The 18,850-nt window shown below is 39.0% G+C and overlaps 1 protein-coding gene across 6 annotated transcripts in view; it reads right to left on the bottom strand.

Annotated features, from left to right (window-relative positions):
• The window catches only part of actn1 (actinin, alpha 1), a 35,028-nt gene extending 17,920 nt beyond the window's left edge, over positions 1–17,108 (bottom strand). For 4 of the 6 annotated variants that reach the window (XM_079856241.1, XM_079856245.1, XM_079856242.1 and 1 more), the window contains exons 1-7: positions 16,685–17,102; positions 5,453–5,567; positions 2,828–2,947; positions 1,400–1,486; positions 992–1,079; positions 789–867; positions 619–700 (exon numbers count right to left, since the gene is read on the bottom strand). In XM_079856241.1, coding sequence (XP_079712367.1) covers positions 619–700; positions 789–867; positions 992–1,079; positions 1,400–1,486; positions 2,828–2,947; positions 5,453–5,567; positions 16,685–16,816 — 703 coding nt within the window. In that variant the 5' untranslated portion in view covers positions 16,817–17,102. Of the gene's footprint in view, positions 1–618; positions 701–788; positions 868–991; positions 1,080–1,399; positions 1,487–2,827; positions 2,948–5,452; positions 5,568–16,684 lie in introns of all 6 variants that reach the window. The other 2 variants (XM_079856244.1, XM_079856243.1) reach the window with 2 other exon arrangements.
• Between the last annotated feature and the right edge of the window lie 1,742 nt (positions 17,109–18,850).

Genomic DNA, 18,850 nt, shown 5'->3' with positions numbered 1-18,850 from the left:
TAAAACATATTTTTGGGATGAAATAGCAGTCTCTTTCTGCACAAAACATGTACCGAAACCGAACCGAGACCGTGGCCCAAAAACCGAGGTACGGACCGTACCGTGGGCTATCTGTACCGTTGCACCCCTAGTATGCATATAGATGCAAGAAAGACCCATCTCAACTCAGTATGCACATATTATGACATCACCGGCGTCTTGCATGCTAAACATTCTATGAATTTTATAAAAAAATGTGTTGAAAAAGTATAACGCTCAAAAATAGCTAGAAACAGATAGCACACCTAAGCCTGAAATGATCAGCAAAACAAAGTTTAATTGCAGACTGCATGTTAAGTGGTTCGGGTTGAGAGATTAAAACAAACCTTAACCAGAATGTTTGATGAATATCAAGCACTGCAACAATCTCATCACGAAACATCACAGCCCATTATCCTAAAAATCCCTCTGAACAGGCTAAATGTTAGGAAAACATCCACAATCACACCTGCAGTAATGGGGTGTCATTCAACCTACACACATACCTGTGTGCCTCCTACAGCTCTATATTTAGACAGAGGTCTAACCTAGTTTCACAGTGAAATGGAACAGAAAGAAACTGTCCTCTAAATGTCTTACCTTCTGCATCCAGCATCTTAGGGATGTCCAGGTACTTCTCAGCGACATCAAAGGCGGTGTTCAGATTAGTCATTGGGTCATCCTGAGTGAAAGCAAACATCAAAACATGGGTCATTGTCTTTTATACTGCTGGTCTCTAAATATGGTCGGAGGTTCTCGTAATGCCTCACCTTGCGCAGTTTACCGTAATCAATGAGCTCTGGACGATGTCTGTGAATGAGTGCACAGAAGCCCAATCCATCCTTCCAACTGACAGAGACACAGACAGAGAAAGGTAATATATGATGCTGTGGCGCAGCGTTCAGTTGCAGTATCTTGTCTTTTCCCATCATTCATTCTGTTTCTCACTAATGCTTATTTCCTCTCTGCTCACCTGATGTGGAAATTCTGAATGTTGACATTTTTGTAGGGAGCTGTTTTCCTTTGGCACCACAGCAGCAAGCCTTCTTTAGCTGAGGTCTCTGCGCACACACACACACACATCAAATGTAATCTCAGTAATGGAAAGACAATGTTGTCATTTAAATGACTCACACATTCCTGACATTGCGTGTGTATTTAACAGTGAATATTCAAGAAATCCAAAAGAGCAGAACCGTATTTAATTATGCTAATTAATACATTAGTCATTCTGTTAACTCTCATGATATTCAATACACACAAATTAACTACCTACTGTCTTTTTCTTCAAGATCTAAAGCACCACTTATAAACTTAAGTGCATGTGTGTGTGTGTGTGTGTGTGTGTCTGTGTGTGTGTGTGTGATATATTTATATATACCCTCCACTGAGATGTCCTGGATGGCGAAGCGGAGGATAATGGTCCAGATCATCCCTAGAGTCATCTTAGCATTTCCATCAACAATCTCTGAGCAGAACAAACACACACACCAGCATCACATTTACTGTAGCAGCTCAACATTAAGATCACTTCATAAACTAAAGCCATTTCAAAATCATAAACAGGTTATATAATTCAGATAATTCTGCATTATTTATATATACTGGATATTTTATATATATACTGTATATATATATATATATATATATATATATATATATATATATATATATATATATATATATATATATATATATATATATATATATATATATATATATATATAAATAATAACCATAATTATATATATTTTTTTCTTCTTTTTTTTAATTACGGTAATGATACAGTAAATTCCTTAGGTCCAAAAAATGTCTTCATCTACTTTAAATAATTATTGTTAATTTTTTTTCTTTTGATTTTCTGGGTGACCAAGACATATTCTTGACAGATTTAGTAAAAATCACCCATAAATGGCTGCCTGCTTTCACTCCTGTGAAAATTCCTCTGGCATCCCTCTACCATCACAACTCCACCAAATAATTATATTATATCTTAAATATTATACAACCTTTAATAATTAAGACTGTAAAGTGAGAAGGCTGTGGATATTAGTGAGTGCCTAGAAGGGTTTTAGAGTCTAAAGTGCAGGAGAACAGCTTTGCCAGATTGTGTACTTTGATATGATTAAATTGAGTTAAACTATGTTATACTTTTAAATACAAAACTGCTGAAAATGTCCCCAAAAGCTGCATTTTGGAGACATTCTCAAAAGGAAAAATGGTTTATAAAGGCTAAATAACATTAAGTCTGTATTCACTTTTAAATATACAAAAAGTTTTATTTTAATTATTTGTTTTTATTATTGTTTTTACACACAGTTGTATATGGGAAGTCCCATTTAAATATCTAGGTAAACATGCATGTGTTTCCCCTCCATCTTCTTAGGCTAATCTCATAATACACTCTACACACTTCCCAGTATGTGCTTGTGTGTATGTGAATCCCAGCTTTGCCAGACAAACACACACAAACTGGTAACAGTATGTAACCAAGACAAAGGCTTTGGTAAATGGCTAATCTGTCTGGAATGCCGCTCTGGATTAAAAATAGAGAGAGAGAGAGAGAGAGCATGTAACAGGAAAAATACACACACATTTTCAGATAGATCTAATATATGTCAGGTATGTACTGCATGTCTAACCTATTTAACTGTATTGGAAGGGAAGGGGGAGGGACTTCATGTGACATGAGATATAAGCACATATCACATACAGGCAGATCGTCTGATAGCCATTGATCCCACATGCTAAACCCATGACCCTGGAAGCCTGCAGAATATAGGTCACTGCTGGAGGGGAGGGGACCTACCCTCTGCTCCAATAGAAACCAGTTTGACTCCTTTGCTGGCGATGAAGTCCAGAGCTTTATTCACATTGGAGATCTTATGGACTCTCATTTTTCCTCTTTCTGGTTTGGCCAAACGTTCCCCTACAGAGAAAGACGGTTTATATCCTGAATCATAATATTACCTCACGCACAACATCACACTGCCCTCAGATGACCAAAACAGGTACACAATTACTTTTATTTCACACTTATTCCAGACAGTAATCAACAAGCTTGTAGTATGCAAATTCTATTTTAAGAAAAAAAAAGCCTTTTAATACATTTTATTATTTTTGTATGCAAATTCATATGAATAGAGAGAAATTCTCTCTCTCAGCTAATGCTAGAAATTATACAGGGAACACTCCTGTAACTAATTTTCATAATCTTAATCTCAATCTTAATTTATTTATAAAGCACAATAAAACAACAGTAGTTGATCATTGTGCTTGAACATTGTCAATTAAAAAGCTAGAATGCGCACAACAGTATGACAGTAAAACATAAACACATAATTGAAGCTCAAACTAGCCCCATCTGACTCAAAGATTATAAGCCTTCTCAAAGACATAGGTTTTTAGTTTTGCTTTAAAAAATGATTCTATCAAGATTATTCTGATAGAAAGCGGTAGGCTGTTTTAGGGCCGGCTATGGCAAAAGCCCAGTCACTACTTTTCTTCAGCCTGGATCTAGGGGCCCTTTGGCCCTGTTTACATCTGGTATTAAGATGTGTTTCGGTCGATGGGATCACAAGTGGATGACACTAAATACAGGTGTAAACGGGGTCTAAAACGTTTTGAACTCATCCACTTCCGACCATTTTTAGAGGTTGTCGGAAACACATTTGACTCGATTGCTTTCGTAGTGTCGATGCTCATGTGGTTGAGTATGTTTGAACAGCCACACAAGACCGTCTACTCTCCGCCTACTGACCTCACGCGTAAACATTATGGGCTTTGTCTTATTAACTTATTATTAGCTTTTTTGGCTGAAGATCCAAGTTTGGTTTGAAGACAAAAAAAAAAAAAAACGCACCAAGGACAATGTTTTCTCACCATTCCTGATGCTCTCCATATATTTTTCCGTCATCTCCGGTCGCGTTCATATGTAAATTGCGCAAGCTTATTTCGTTCATTCCGAAAGATCTGAAAAAAACCCATACATTTCCTAACCCATAGACCCTCCCCTCAAAGAAATCAGGACAGAAGTGTTTTGAAAGTGGACAAAAGAGGTGTAAATGTGTCTGCCTCGTCTACTTGTGATCCGATCGACTAAAACACATCTTAATTAAAGGTCCCATGACATGAAATTTTCACTTTCTGAGGTTTTTTAACATTAATATGAGTTCCCCTAGCCTGTATATGGTCCCCAAGTTTCTAGAAATTTCAATCGGTGTAAATCGAGCTTTTGCTATCTTTCTCTGCCTTTGAGAAAATGGAAGCTCAATCGCGCTGATCTTGAATCTCCTCCTTGTGACGTTACAAGGAGGAATGTTACCTCCCCTGTCTCTGCTTTGCCCGCCCAGAGAATATTTTCCGCCCATGAGAAAATGAGCTAGGAAGTAGGAACGCGCGCGCGCGATTTTAGTTAGTCCACGAGAGATATCATGGCTTTTGAGCGAGCGAAGCATAACAATTGCTCAATAATTGGATGTACAAATGAACACCGAAGGGTTAATACAGAGCTAGGCTTGCTGAACATCTGAAACTAAAGTCTGGATCACTCTCTTTGGCTCAGCTACACACCTCGGACAAGTAAGTCAACTAATGATATATAAGTGTGTTGCTTTACTGTTATGGTTGCCTAGACTGTTACACGTAGAATGTGGCTGTCACATTAGCTATGCAGCTATGCAGTTTATGTGTGTGAATACACACACTGTAACGCGAGTGTTGTACACTTCTTTGTTATTTGGATAACCGTTTTCCTGTTGGTTATATGGCGTGCGCGATATCCGCATTTCAAGATCGCAGAGCTTGATGATGTAATTGTAATAAGATAAATTACAGATGTTGCAGATCTCTCATGAAAAGGCAACAGTAGGTTAGCGTTAGCGACATGATAATAACTGTAAACCATCCGAATAAAGTACCGTATCCAGACATAATATTTTAAACTAACCATTCGGAAACGTCCTGCTGGAACCGCTGAGTTGTTGCTTCTCCATCCGGATCAGATTCTGGGTCAAACTGAAATGCTTGAACGACTGCGTGTCTTCGTGCCATTGCTATATCCAACGTAAACGTGCACGGACCGGTACCGTTGCGCAAGATGGTCAAGGCCACACCCACCCTCCACCTTGCGCCGCCTTTCTCCTCCTCATTAGCATTTAAAGCTACAGACACCGAAACGGCCTGTCTGAAGGAAGCTCATTCTGGGACTGGCTTGTAGTGGCTATAATTCTGCACCGAGGCTGAATTTTTGAAAAGAGATTTCAGATACAGTACTAGGGACCACTAAGGCCTATATTAAAGCCTACAAAAAGTAGCATGTCATGGGACCTTTAATACCAGGTGTAAACAATGCCTTTGATAATATCAAAGAAGATACAGCTTTAAAATGTGGGGGGGAAGGTTCAAGGTGGAACTGCATTGAGAGGTCACTGACCTGAGATGACCTCTAGGAGCAGCATGAGTTTGAGTCCATCTCTAAAATCCTCCTCAATGTTGTCGATCTGTGTCCCCGCCTTCCGTAAATGAGAATTGCACCAAGCAGTAAACGTCTGAAAAAGAGTGGTTTATAAGTTGAGAAGAGAAATAAAACCAAAACACAATGCAAAATTAAATGCAACAAATGCCTTTAATGTGCAAATAAGACTAGGCAGAAATACTGGAAACCAAAGAAAAAAACAGCATTAAATATGAAAATACAAAATAGTCACTTAAAATATTATTCACACTTTACAAAATCTATTAAACATCAAAAGGTAAATGATATTGAAAACTGTTAGTCATTTTATTTTAGTTATTTGTTGTTTTATGGGTCAAATAATTTTCTAATTCTCATATAAAAAATGATGATGTCCACAATAAAACAATAATATTGTTTTTAATTGTCAATGTTTAAATTTAAAATGTAAGTTTTTCATAATTTTTTCCACTCTCACCATCTAAATATACCATGTTTTGCTGCTGTCCCTTTAAAACTATCACTGTAATATATAAGAAATAAGAAAAAGGTTCAAGAGGTTCACAAGATTGTTAAGATCAGACAAATAGGATAAGTGACATTGTTGAAAATAAACTTTTTCTAATGTTGGGCCCCTGGCCCCCTACAGAAGAATTTGCAGAGGTGCAGGTGCTACACAAAGCCTGAAAAAGCACAAGAAAGTCATGAATCCAGTTTTATTTATTTCATACACCTGTTTTATACATGCACTTGAATACTTTGGTAATTCTGTAATCATTTACAACCATGCTCGATTGTGACAGCAAGAGAGAGAGAGTAAAGGAGGGTGAGCGCTCTACAGGGGTTGTCATGGCAGCGCTGAGTATCTGTGGCTTCAGGATTCTTCGGTATGTTAGCGAGCTGATGAGAAACAGCTGCGGAGCAGAACAGAAGCTAAACACACTCACACACTAATACGACTGATATGCCACTTAACGGAATCAGAGACCCTTCAGTTTATGCACGTAAAAGCAGGAGATTGTTCCAACTTTAAGAGGTGAGGAGAAAATGCTAGATCTGGACTGCTAGACAGGACTGCTACATGATGGGATGCAGCCGATCCTCAAGGGTGAGCACACACACACAAGAGCCACGACTGCCGCTACAATATTCCAGCAACTGTAATGCAAATCAAAATGTGGAAGACAAAAAACTATGAATAACTAACAAACTTATTAATAATACAACTTATAAAAACAATGAAGATGGGATGAGCTACCATAGGTTTCTGTAAATGATGCGACAAAAGTGAAAGTGCACTGTAGCCAAACGACACGTTTTCAAAACCAACTAGCCGGCGGGCTGTGTACGCAACTAGTCGACTAATCGTTTTTTAAGGAAGTCCAGTGTAATTAGACTGACTGGTTTTCTTATGGGGGTGTTTACATAAGACGTGCTCTTCTGTTCAAGAGCAAAGTGTGTCGCATGGCACACGTCCTGAAAAAGTGCAGCCAAAGAATTTCGATCGCCCCCTGGTGGCTGACTGCAGTATAGGTCTTTAACCCCGCCCTCTCCATGTAATCGAATGGGACGTGAATCAAACAAAAAATCCAATTACACTTCAAACATTTTTTTTCCAAAGATGGTTTCTGTCATTTTAGGTAGTTCATCACGCAAATGTTTGTTTTCCCAATACGTTTGGTTTTAGTTAGTTATTTGATGCTACAAAAACGGGGTGTAACGTCATTATTGACATCTGTCCTCCAAGCTGTCCTTGGAGTGGGAGAGTGGGCGGGACCTTGATACCGTGTGTGTAAACAAAAATATACAGAACAAAAGCTTTTAAACACAAGCGAATGAAAAAAAAAAACGCTAATAAGGAAGGCCGCACCAAATATCTACAGAATGTACAAACACACTCGAGTTGGCGTATGGTTATCATGTTTATATTGTTTCACATGTTGAGAAAAACTAAAATATCCACATGCTCTGGTGAAAGTTGGCTCCTTAGTCTGATAACTCGGCGCGCACCGCCGACACAGACGTTGCACAGACACAAAGATAATGATGTGCTACAGCGCTTTGTGTTTTCTGTTTTTAAACCCATCTCAAGATATGAAGTCTTGTTTTCAGTGAAATTGATCAAAATTAATTGAGTTTATGATTAAAATAAATGTCTGCCAATGGGCTCAGAAAAAAATTATTTAAAGGTAAGTTATCATAACTCATTGACATATTTGTTCTTGTTTTGAGCATAAACCCACTTAAAGGTGCTCTAAGCGATGTTGGGTGAAGTCAATTGTTGTTGACGTTCAAAGTATTGTCAAACAAAATGGAAGCTAGCTCGACCCTCCCTCCTCCTCATCCTGTCCCCTCCCCCTCCCTTCCGTGCTTCCTGAAACAGTCATGAACCATTTAGAAAAACCAAACTGGATTTACCTAGCCTGGATGCCAGCCACAACATTTTTAGGTCGGGAAGTTCGGTCTGGACTTGAAGTCCAGTTATAGAAGATATCGACAGCGCATTAATTTGAAAAGAGGAACAGAGAACCGCGATCAAGCCATTTGTCGAAAGATGAATGAAGAACATACGTCACTTACTCCGTTGCTCTGATTGGTTGTAGGTCAATCCAATTGAGTGCAGAGGCATTTTCCTTCCTGGTTCAGTTAAAACTCCCCATAATCACAGCCCAATGGAGCAGTATCAGACTCATATTCTGACTAGAATCTGAGTAAGACGATTTTTAATACATTTTAAAAAATTAATTTATTCCTGTAATGTCAAGGCTAAATTTTCAGCATCATTACTTATCTTCAGTGTGACATGATCCGTCAGAAAACATTCTAATATGCTGATTTGCTGCTCAACCTAAGAGACATTTATTATTATTACTATTATTATTATTACTTGTAAACATCACCAGTTTTCAGGATTATTTGATGAATAGAAGGTTCAAAGAACAGCATTTATTTGAAAATCTTTTGCAACATTATAATTGCCTTTACTGTCACTTTTAATCAGTTTAATGCATCCTTGCTGAACAAAACAAAAAGACACATTCAAACACGCACATGTATAAAGATATGCATGGCCATGCAAATGTTTGCATGTAAATACAGTCAGACAGGCAGCAGGTCTCTGCTCACTCAGCAGGAATACTGCTAGATTTCCTCACACCTAGACCACAAATATTTCTTCATTATAGCTCTTTTTTAACCCCATATTTACTCCTCTATTCACTCCTTCTATTTCTTTCTTTTCCTGCTCTCTCTCTTCCTCGCTCTGGTGTGAAATACAGCACAGCTTGGTTCATCGTCATGGGGTTGCCATAGCAACTACAAATGCCAGAAAACCAACAAACAATTAGTCGCCCTGAGACACACACATACACACAAACAAACTCCCCCATAAGCCAAGCAAATCACCTGTTTATTTACTGCTATAGAGAGTAAACTCTGTTTTTTATAGATCCACCTTCAAAATTTCTCACATGCATGGCATATGGTGGCTCCTGTGGGCACACAAAAATCTCTCCATATCAGAGCAGAAACCAAGAGGCATCTGCATACAAATGATACAAGATCTTTTCTCAGAGCTAACTGTACTTTTCCAAGACATCTTTTTAATTTCTTAAAAAACCCCAAATTAAAATGAGGTGTCCTAGAAGAGAAACCACAGTTGTAGTTCATCACATTACAGAGATAGTTTACCCAAAACTGGAAAAATTACATCTACATTACCTTTGCACCCACTTAAAAAGTTTATTTTTAAAAACACTAATCATTTATTAACACTGACTGTTAAATGTAATCTTTAACAGATCTTAACATGAACATCCACTTTTCATAACGTGCATTATATTGCTATGTCTAAATTAACTTGTAGCAAAAAAAAAAAAAAAAAAGTTTTTTATTTTTTATTTATTCAAACAAAATAGAATAGAAATTTTGTTTATTATTATTTAATAATATTGTTGTTTAATTATTTAAACTTAATATTTAAATGATAGTCTAATATAAAATTGTAGAATAATTATTTCCATGTTATGTCAGATAACCTATAAATATGACCAGCTTTTCAGTATCAGCTGGAACTTTAATATCAGTACATCCCTAACCCATTGCATTGACATTCATTCATTTCATTCTCAGTGTGAGAAGCAGAGAAAAACAACAGGAATGAAGCTTCTCACACTCGCATCAGCTCTGCCTCAGGTGTGCACGTGTGACAGGTGTAACAGCTGTTACCTGTTTAAACAAAATGCTGACCGCACACACACAGACAATGACATCATCCCCATTCAACAGATGAAATGTCTGTGTGTTTCTCTGTTTATCTTTATCATTAGTGGTGTTTGATAGGGCATTAATTTGAATAAACCCTTATCCCTGAATATTAGCCTAGTCTTAACTCATCTCACACGGTGTCACACCTGCATAAATAGGGTTGTCAGCTGTGCCGGTACTACTGGTACCGGTCGGCCCTAAAAAATTTTTAAAAAAAAAGCATTTTACTAAAGTTCAAGTAAATGTTTAATTGTTAAATAATAAACTAAAAATGTATGACTGCAAATCCATTAAAATATTTACAACTGCAAACAACTAATGAATTGTGAATCTTATCACAACATGTTTATGATCCATAAATCTCAATTTTAACAATGAAAAGTAATATAGACAGTGACGCATGTGCAACAACAATAATGTGCATAGTTCTGATCTACTGTCTTAACATAATATCTTATTTTTAATCATAATATGGTTAGTTTCAATTAATATCGAAGGCTATATGCTTAATATGTAGCACTGTTTGACACATTTTGAACCGGGGGTCCCTGCTGCTACATGTCTCTATTGCCTAAGGGGTCCTTGCCCTGAAAAACGCTGAAGACCCCTGCTCTAGCTCTACACCGCAAAGTTTCTGTGGCAACCGTATTTAAATGCGCGATTGAATTGGAAACTGCGATGATTGACAGTCAGTGCGTTTAATACACACACCCTAATGATGCGATTATAATGGGATTTTGGCAATATTGCGATTAAACTTTACCTCATTTAAACGCAATACTTCATTCAAACTAATGCGATGAAGCTCATAATCGTAGAAACCATTTTTGCATTAAACTATGTGGCGTATGCCAATTTTAATCGTAATAAACAGGCATGTAAACTGTTGTGCCGAATTCTGACCCCCGCCAAATTATTACCCCCCTAGTGTTGGTAGGTTTAGGATTAGTTGTGTGGGAGGGGTTAGGATTAGAGGTGGGGTTAGGATTAGGCAATCAGGTAGTGACTTCAATGGGGGGGGGGGGGTAATAATTTGGCAGGTAGTCGAATTTCGGCACAACACCGGTAACATGCATACTGTAGCGAATAATCAGAATAATGAAAATTGCATAAACTGGAGTGAAGAGTATTGCTCGTGTTATGTAAACATCTTACTGCGATTAAGACCTTACTCTGATTATTAGAAATAATTGCATTATTGGAGCACATGTAAACGTAGTCAGTGATAACCAACAGACGAAAGAAATATTGGACACATTTTTTTAATTCAACAGTTTTTGCTCTTGTACCGTGAGTGGTACAGAGAAAAACCGCAAACTTTTACTGGTGTTGGTACCGACTACTGAAATGTTGGTGCCGTCACAACCCCATGCGCAAATGTAAAAATCTACTTTAGTTTCCATCTGTTTCTCCCTCACCCTATCTGTCTATTAGTGGGCTGTTTGTTGGTGTCTGCTGGCTTTCTCCTCCAGACAGGAAGTGCTGATCAGCCCCAGAGACGCGCGGCCCACTGTCTCGCTTCCACACGCATTCCACATTAGCCACCCCCCCCCCCCCACACACACTACACCCTCCTAAGGTGAGCCTGTCTCTTATTTTCATGTTTCCAGACACACAGTTTAATGGCTCATTAATAATCCTATCAACACAGCCAGAGGCTTCACTTAGAGCTAAACGCTGACTCGCTCGGATCACTGCTTTTACGTTAATTAAAGTTCCAAAGTTTATGTGCACATCTCCTCATAGCAATGTTTCATTATCTACACAGCTCATATATGAGGAACAACAAGGCCTGGTTCTTGGTAACTGTCAGATAGTCCCCAGGAACAAAGTCCTTATTTTGAGCGCATCATCAGGTTAGGAGCGGCATGAGATCATTTGCATGAAGAGCTTGACTTTCACCAAGATAAAAAGTCTGAATTGACATATTTGACTTTGCAAACTGCAGAGCCGCTGGAGGACCAAACACAGTCAATAAAAGAAACTTTTTAAGAATACGCACACACACACACACACACACACACACATTAATAAACTGTATCCCCACAGCATCTTGGTCTGGCTCGAGCAGACACACACACACACACACACACACACACACACACACACACACACACATTAATAAACTGTATCCCCACAGCATCTTGGTCTGGCTCGAGCAGACACACACACACACACACACACACACACACACACACAGTCCCAGTAAATGAGGTGGCAGCATTCTACACTATTCTAGCTCTATTTAAGCTGTTCTTTCATTGGCTGAAAGAGCACAGCGAGGGATTAAGTACCTCATCACGTCCTCACATCAAACTCCAGGACAGGAAATGGCAGAAACGGTGTCATGGACGTCATTGTGCATGTCATTTTGGTGGGGACAGCTGTGTGTGTGTGTGTGTGTGTTCGCAGACATGCTGGTTATGATGTCATGAAGTAGTGATGGATTATCTAATGTAATGTAATTAGGTTATGCATGAAAAATGTACATAATTTTACTGTTTTGAATCAAGTTATACACTTTCTGTTCTGGGACTTTTTTTCAATCTGCCCTATAATTTCTTAATAAAACGCAACTGAACACATTTGTTCGCATTGTAGAACAAATAGTAGGCTGTAGAAAAGCAATAAATTGGAGACTGCATCGGAGAGATGTTGGGTAACCACCATAAACACTGACAAGGACAAGTCCACACCAATAATCAGATATTGCCACATTACCCACCATCCCCCCAAAATTGGTTAGGTCCCCCACAATCTTCAAGACATGGTTATAGCCTGTGATTGCCGCCATTGCGTTCTACCACTGATAACAACCACATTGAAATGTAGAGCATTAAAAAATAATTTCTAACGCAGTATCGTCACAGCAACAGACTGGCTAAATGAAAGCTTCTGCTCAAGAATTGAAAATGCCAGCTTTCATTAAGTGGTAGGGACAAAATCAGGCATGCAATGTCGCCTAAGGACATCACGTGTTATATGCAGGCCTACATGGCATCTGTGCCCGCAGAACTCCACGTAATTGAAGCAGCTGCCATTCACAAAGTTTTACACATACCCTGCCGCTCACGTGTTGGTTTATTAGATATACTGGCTAATTTTATTATGCTTTCAGCTACCAATAAGAGTGCAGTACTCGCATTTTACCATGTTTCATGGAATGCTGCAGATTTTCTGTAAAAATCTGCATGAACGTGTAAAACGTAGATATTCATGTATGTCAGTATGTCAGTATCTCCACAGAGAAATAAAATCTCTTCTTAGATCTGCAACAGATTTCAGGGAACTCACCTCAAACCAGCTAAAAAAAAAAAGCCTCTGTATCCCCTTGGGATCCTCAACTTACCCCCTCTAATAGAGGTGGAGAGAAAGAGAACGAGTGAGACACAGAGAAAAACAGAGGATTGATTGCGACAAGCAGACCTACTTTAATTCTTTAAACTGAAAAATCCAGAGGAGGCTTTCCTACATTAACCCTTTACCACCCTAAAGACACACACCAAGAAAATACACAATGCAGATTGTCAGATATAGATCTCAGAACCCAATGATATGTGACTGATTCAGATTCACTAGAGCTGAACCTTTTCCTGTTTCTGAAGATCTATTTCTTTCTTATCAGAGAAGTCAAGACTTGCAAACAGAACCATATAAAACCTGCCCAAGGCAGACTGAACTACTGCAGCAAGGGAACACTTAAAAATAACCCACTACTTCAATCCACACACTGCATGGCACTGAAAGACAAATTTAGCCTTTTCAGTACAAAATTCTGTACATTTTCTAAAGGAAACTCACTAACATAATGCTAGGATGTAGTGGCTTGTTGCTAGGGAGCTGCTAAGTGGTTGCTAGGGTGTTCTGGGTGGTTGTAAGTCTCTGACATTTTGATCCCCTATATACTTAACAAGCAATTTATTTGAACATATGAAAATAATGACGATACAAAAAAAAAAAAAAATAGTTGACACCTGGTAATGCGAGTCTCAACCTTTACCAAAATACAGTGTTTTGGCAAATGCCTGTGGTAAAACTTCTGTTGAACACGGCCACAAATTAGGGATGTACCGAAATGAAACTTCTGGTCCGAAACAGAAAATTCTGAAGTACACTTGGCCGAAGACCAAAACTGAAAATGCTTTTTAAAGCATGAGTGGAGCGTTCGCATGGGCCGTGAGCAACTGACCCCAAACTTGAACAGTAGTGTAAATGTAAACATTCACTGAAACCTAACAGAACTCTCTTGTGGCAATACTAAATTAACTGTGGCAACTGAAGACTTCTCCGATTGGCTTAAAAAGCGACAGAATGGGACACGTGAACAAAACAATGAAAGTCTGAACTCACAGATGAGGCCAAGCAAAAAGGAGAGAGTTCATAAGGTCTCGCTGCCGTTTTAAACTGAATCACCTCACACCTGCCCGGCCCGAGGGTCTTTCTTCCCCTCAAGTTGCAGAAAAACTCTTACAGACCTGCACAGATGTTATAAGACAGGAAAATGTGTTTCTGATTCTATCGGTTAAGTCTGAACTTGCTGAAATACTTTAACCCATAAACATAAACAGCAGCCAATCAGATGTCTTCTCACATGCATTCACTTTCTCAACGCAAATTCACTCCAGATTTGACTTATTCCGTATGTCTTTTACGACTACGAGAGCTGCCCTCTATACCTGCAGTGTGTGTGTGTGTGTGTGTGTGTGTGTGTGTGTGTGTGAGTGTGTTTGCAGAACAGACTTTACTTCACTTCTCTACTGACCTTTCAGCCCTGTCAGAAAGCAGAACAATAACCAATTTATCTGACACACACACAAACACACATCATTAAAGTCACAGAGGGTGTTTAATGGGCAGTATGGAGCAGACGTGTGCGTGTGTGTGTGTGTGTGTGTGTGTGTGTGTGTGTGTTATTAATGAGTGTCGGAAATGGAAATGATGCTCTAACACAATGTAGTGCTTATATCACGAGACGGAAAAAACTCTTCAGGGCTTTTTCTAGTTGTGTCTCTCTCAATTCCGTCTGACCCACCACACAAACACACACATACACACCACTGTGACATATATAACGGTTAATGTAGCAAAAAAAATAAAAATAAATCTAAATATGATGATCCTGCATTAGGCTACTGATGAAAAACTTATTTTTAATTTCTCTCTTAACACTCAGTTAAGTAGAAACAGCATGTCAGGGCTGGTGTAAACGGTTGACACATGGTTTTGTCATGGGTTTATGGTTGCAGGAGCTGAAGTGAAGGACTCTGCCCGCATACCTGAGCATGAGTCTTTCCCGCCGGTAGCTGATGACATCATTCAGGAGTCTACAAGCTTTCGAGGAAGGAAAAAAAAGTAACCCGGGAAAGTTTTCCAGCAGCCGTGTACGGGGTCTGTTATTACCATTTTTGGGCAGACTCGCTCCCTGACAAGCCCAGCCCAAACCGCAGCAGATTCCAGCACTCGTTCTTTTTTCCTCCCCGTTTTCCAAACGGGAAGAAAGGAGTGTGGGAGCGACAAATGTTACTCATATTTCAAATAGTTTTTAGACTTCTGTGCAGAAAATCACATCCGAGAGATTTTTTATAAACACTCCCCTCCCCCAACTAATGGTCTACCGGAATCCGTTAACGGAGCTGGGCCTAGAATTGGCAACCGAGAGCCGGTTCTTAATCAGGACCGTTAAACATACCGGAACTAAGCGATTTTCATGACTTTCGGCTCTGTTAACGGTGCATTCTTCTGCCGATGAGCACTGAACACTGTATTAAAATACTCTGACAGTGTCTGCAAGCAACTACTGTTCATCGCCGCTAATGATTCTACAAAGTAATCCGTATAACGTTAAACCCCGAACGAACGACTCTTATGAACCGGTTCCTTAAGTGAATCTAAAACACACGGCGAAGTTCGATTCTCGAACAAACAACTCCAATAAACAAATCATGTAAGTGAATCAAAAAGACTTGTGAATCAGTATGAAAGGTTCCAAAATTAATCTGACGAATTTGAACCGCAAATTATTACTTTCGTCGTGGTCAACGCGAAAGTGAATCAAAACCTGCATTATGCTGTACGTTACTTGTGAGACTTAATCAATGCAGTTACTGACTAACTTAGTTGTCAGTATGGCAGCGTGTAGTTAAAAGCCATATTATACAATCTGTTTTATATAGAAAAATACATTTAAAAACGGGGTAAACATACAGTACCTTTTGCTAAATTTAAGTTATTTGTTATATCTGTTCTGTTGTAATCTGAAATTACCTCATCATTTGTCAACAGACTGCCGAAGAAAGTAAATGCTATAAGAATTGCATGTTTTTTATAAGATACTTCCTCAAAAACAGAGAACTGAAATCGTTAATGGGAATCGGAACCAGAATGACTCTCATCTCTGTATTGGTCACACGTTAAGACCCCGTAAATAAAGTGAGCTCGTGCTCTCTGCGCGCGCAGCAGATCATATGAGCCGCATCCACGAGCAAAGGCTGCTGTCTGTCGCGGGCGGCGGACATCTGTTGCGCGCGGTGAAGAGGATCGGTGGGCGCACGGTGTCCGGTGATCAGGGTCCGGCCGGGGGTGGGCCGTCAAATCGCTCAAATGAATGGACAGACAGAATGGTGAATAGGAATATGCGCAATCCCGCAACAGATGTTCCTCAAGTTTCTTATAATGAAGACTATACAGAGTACCGAACAAGTTTTTGATGCTCTATACTCGCTTGGTTTGAGACAAACAAATATGAGAGACACAAAATAAACAAATTCATGCATGCGTCGCCATGCAAAGCCTGTTTCACCAGCAGCCCACAACTCAATGACTCGGATTCCGGACGGGGCCTTTAAATCTCCGCATTTCGGCATGGTATTTTTTTCTGCCGGTTTGCAGAAAGTCCCATTGCATCTTAAACCGGTGGTATGGAGAGATTATAGCGCGTAACGTTACCTTTCGCTGCTGTTTCTCCCAGGCGGGGTCAAGCAGCATATCCCGATCCCAGTCATCTTCCTGGGGCATATAGTCGTTCTCTCCTCCATCATATTGATGATGATGATGTTGTTGTTGGTGGTGGTGATCCATTCTGAACTGCTGTTCCCGTCTCTCTCTCCGGTCCTCCGGTCTCTCTCTCTCCCTCTCTGTCTCTCTCTCTCTTTCTCTCTCTCTCTCTCCCACAGAGCGCTGCAGTAAACACTCCTGTGCGCACTTTAAACGATGGGCACGAAACTAACGTCGCTGCCTCGTTTTCCCTGCACCGTTCACTCTCCCCAAAGTCCGTGCCTCCTTGTCTTTCTCGTTCTGTCCGTTTTTTCACGGCCGCTATCCAGAGTGGCGAGTAGGCAGAACCTCCAGCACGAGCATCGGCAGCAAAAACTTCACAGTAACGGGAAAAAAATAAAAAGAGACGCAGGGCGTCTGATTGGCTACTAAGCAAACCTTTAAAGCCCGCCCACTTGAAAGGCTTGGTGGTGATTAGTTAATATGGTTGTCCGTTAATAGATTTGGTGTAGGTTGTCTGCATCGGCGTAGGTATTAGAAAAGCTTTTTGGTAGGTTTGTGCCACTGGAATTAATTGCAGGATGAATTTATGTTTGTGTTTATTTATTTAAAGTTGAATAAATCATTGTATTCAATTTCTTAAAACTCCTTTAATGTTTTCTCTATGCCCTCCAGGTGACCACACCCTGTGTTATCTCACCGTGTCTCAGGTAACAGTGCTCATGGAAAGTGGTGGGGGATACTAGCCTACATCTTTAGACAGCTCACATTAGTATTATCTAATAATTAGTATCCATGCTAGAAAATCAATCTTGAGCTGGTCAGTGTTTTGAAACATGGTATCTGGTTTTCTAGCTTGTTCAAAATGGTCATTATCTAATCTGATAGGCCATCTTGGACTACCAACAGACCATCTACCAATTTGACTATCAGTTTATAGTGGTCAAGCTGTTTTTTTGGAACATAGTATCTTGGTTAACCAGATAATAACCAATGATGACCATGTTCCAAAACACATAGCTACCATCTTAATTTTCCCAAAAGGGTAAATGAACCTATGAAACTTTCACAACATTATAATTAAAGGGAATAGATTGGATAAAGACTGAAAAGTGATGCCACTGCTTCAGATCAAGGCAGTACACTGTAAAAAAAAAAATCATATGATCAAAAAGTTATGACATGTTTACATTACTTTAACTCATCAAAATAAGTTAAGCAATTTTTTAATATAAAACTTTTTTAATATAAATTATACAAGATTCATCTAATTTATTAAGTCTGTTTAATGTAATTTAAGTTGAAATGACTTTAACATTCAAGTTGATTGTATACTTAAACATTTAAGGCAGCAATATATATATATATATATATATATATTTTTTTTTACAGTGTATAGACCTATGGGTTAGACACAAAGAAGTATGCCTAGACTGGCAAATGATATCCCTCATATTCATCACATCTTGGGAAGAAAAGCTGTGAAGTTTAAGATGATGAGATTTCCTCCCTTGAACCCTTGCGGTTATTTTTGGAACAGGATCGAAATGATTTGTTCTGTTCATTCAGGGCATGTTTGAACAGCCATTGCGTGCTCTGACGCAAACAGATGTTCGCCTTATGAGTATTTGATGCCCTGCATTGGCTGAACAAGGGTCAGCAGTTCATTTCTGTGATGCACAGCCTGGAACATCTTACTGTACTGCCCATTCTTTCCTTTTGCAAATCTATGATGCACTTTTATACTCACTCTACTACATACAAATATTTGATTTGCTTTTGATAAATACATTAGCTATAGACCCTTCACATGCTCACTCTTAAATAGAAATTAATTACAGTTACCTCTTTACTGTTTTGTCTCTTATCCTGCTGCTATTGGCATTATATTTAGCATTTATATCTCCTAAAATGTTGTATATATAAATATTGCTGTTGTTATTATGTTTGTTATATATTATCAGCCATCTGTCTAAGTGTCACTATGACAATGAAGCTTGAGCTGTGATTTGACTTTTATTTTTGTCTCATACTGTACAACTGTATTGTGCTGTTATATGTATTGTATTGCAATATACTGTTCACATTTCACATTGGTCAGAGCTACAAAACTTTACA

Source organism: Squalius cephalus (genome assembly GCF_949319135.1).
Source record: "Squalius cephalus genome assembly, chromosome: 21".
Lineage (NCBI taxonomy): Eukaryota > Metazoa > Chordata > Actinopteri > Cypriniformes > Leuciscidae > Squalius > Squalius cephalus.
This window is presented reverse-complemented; position numbering and strand designations above follow the sequence as displayed.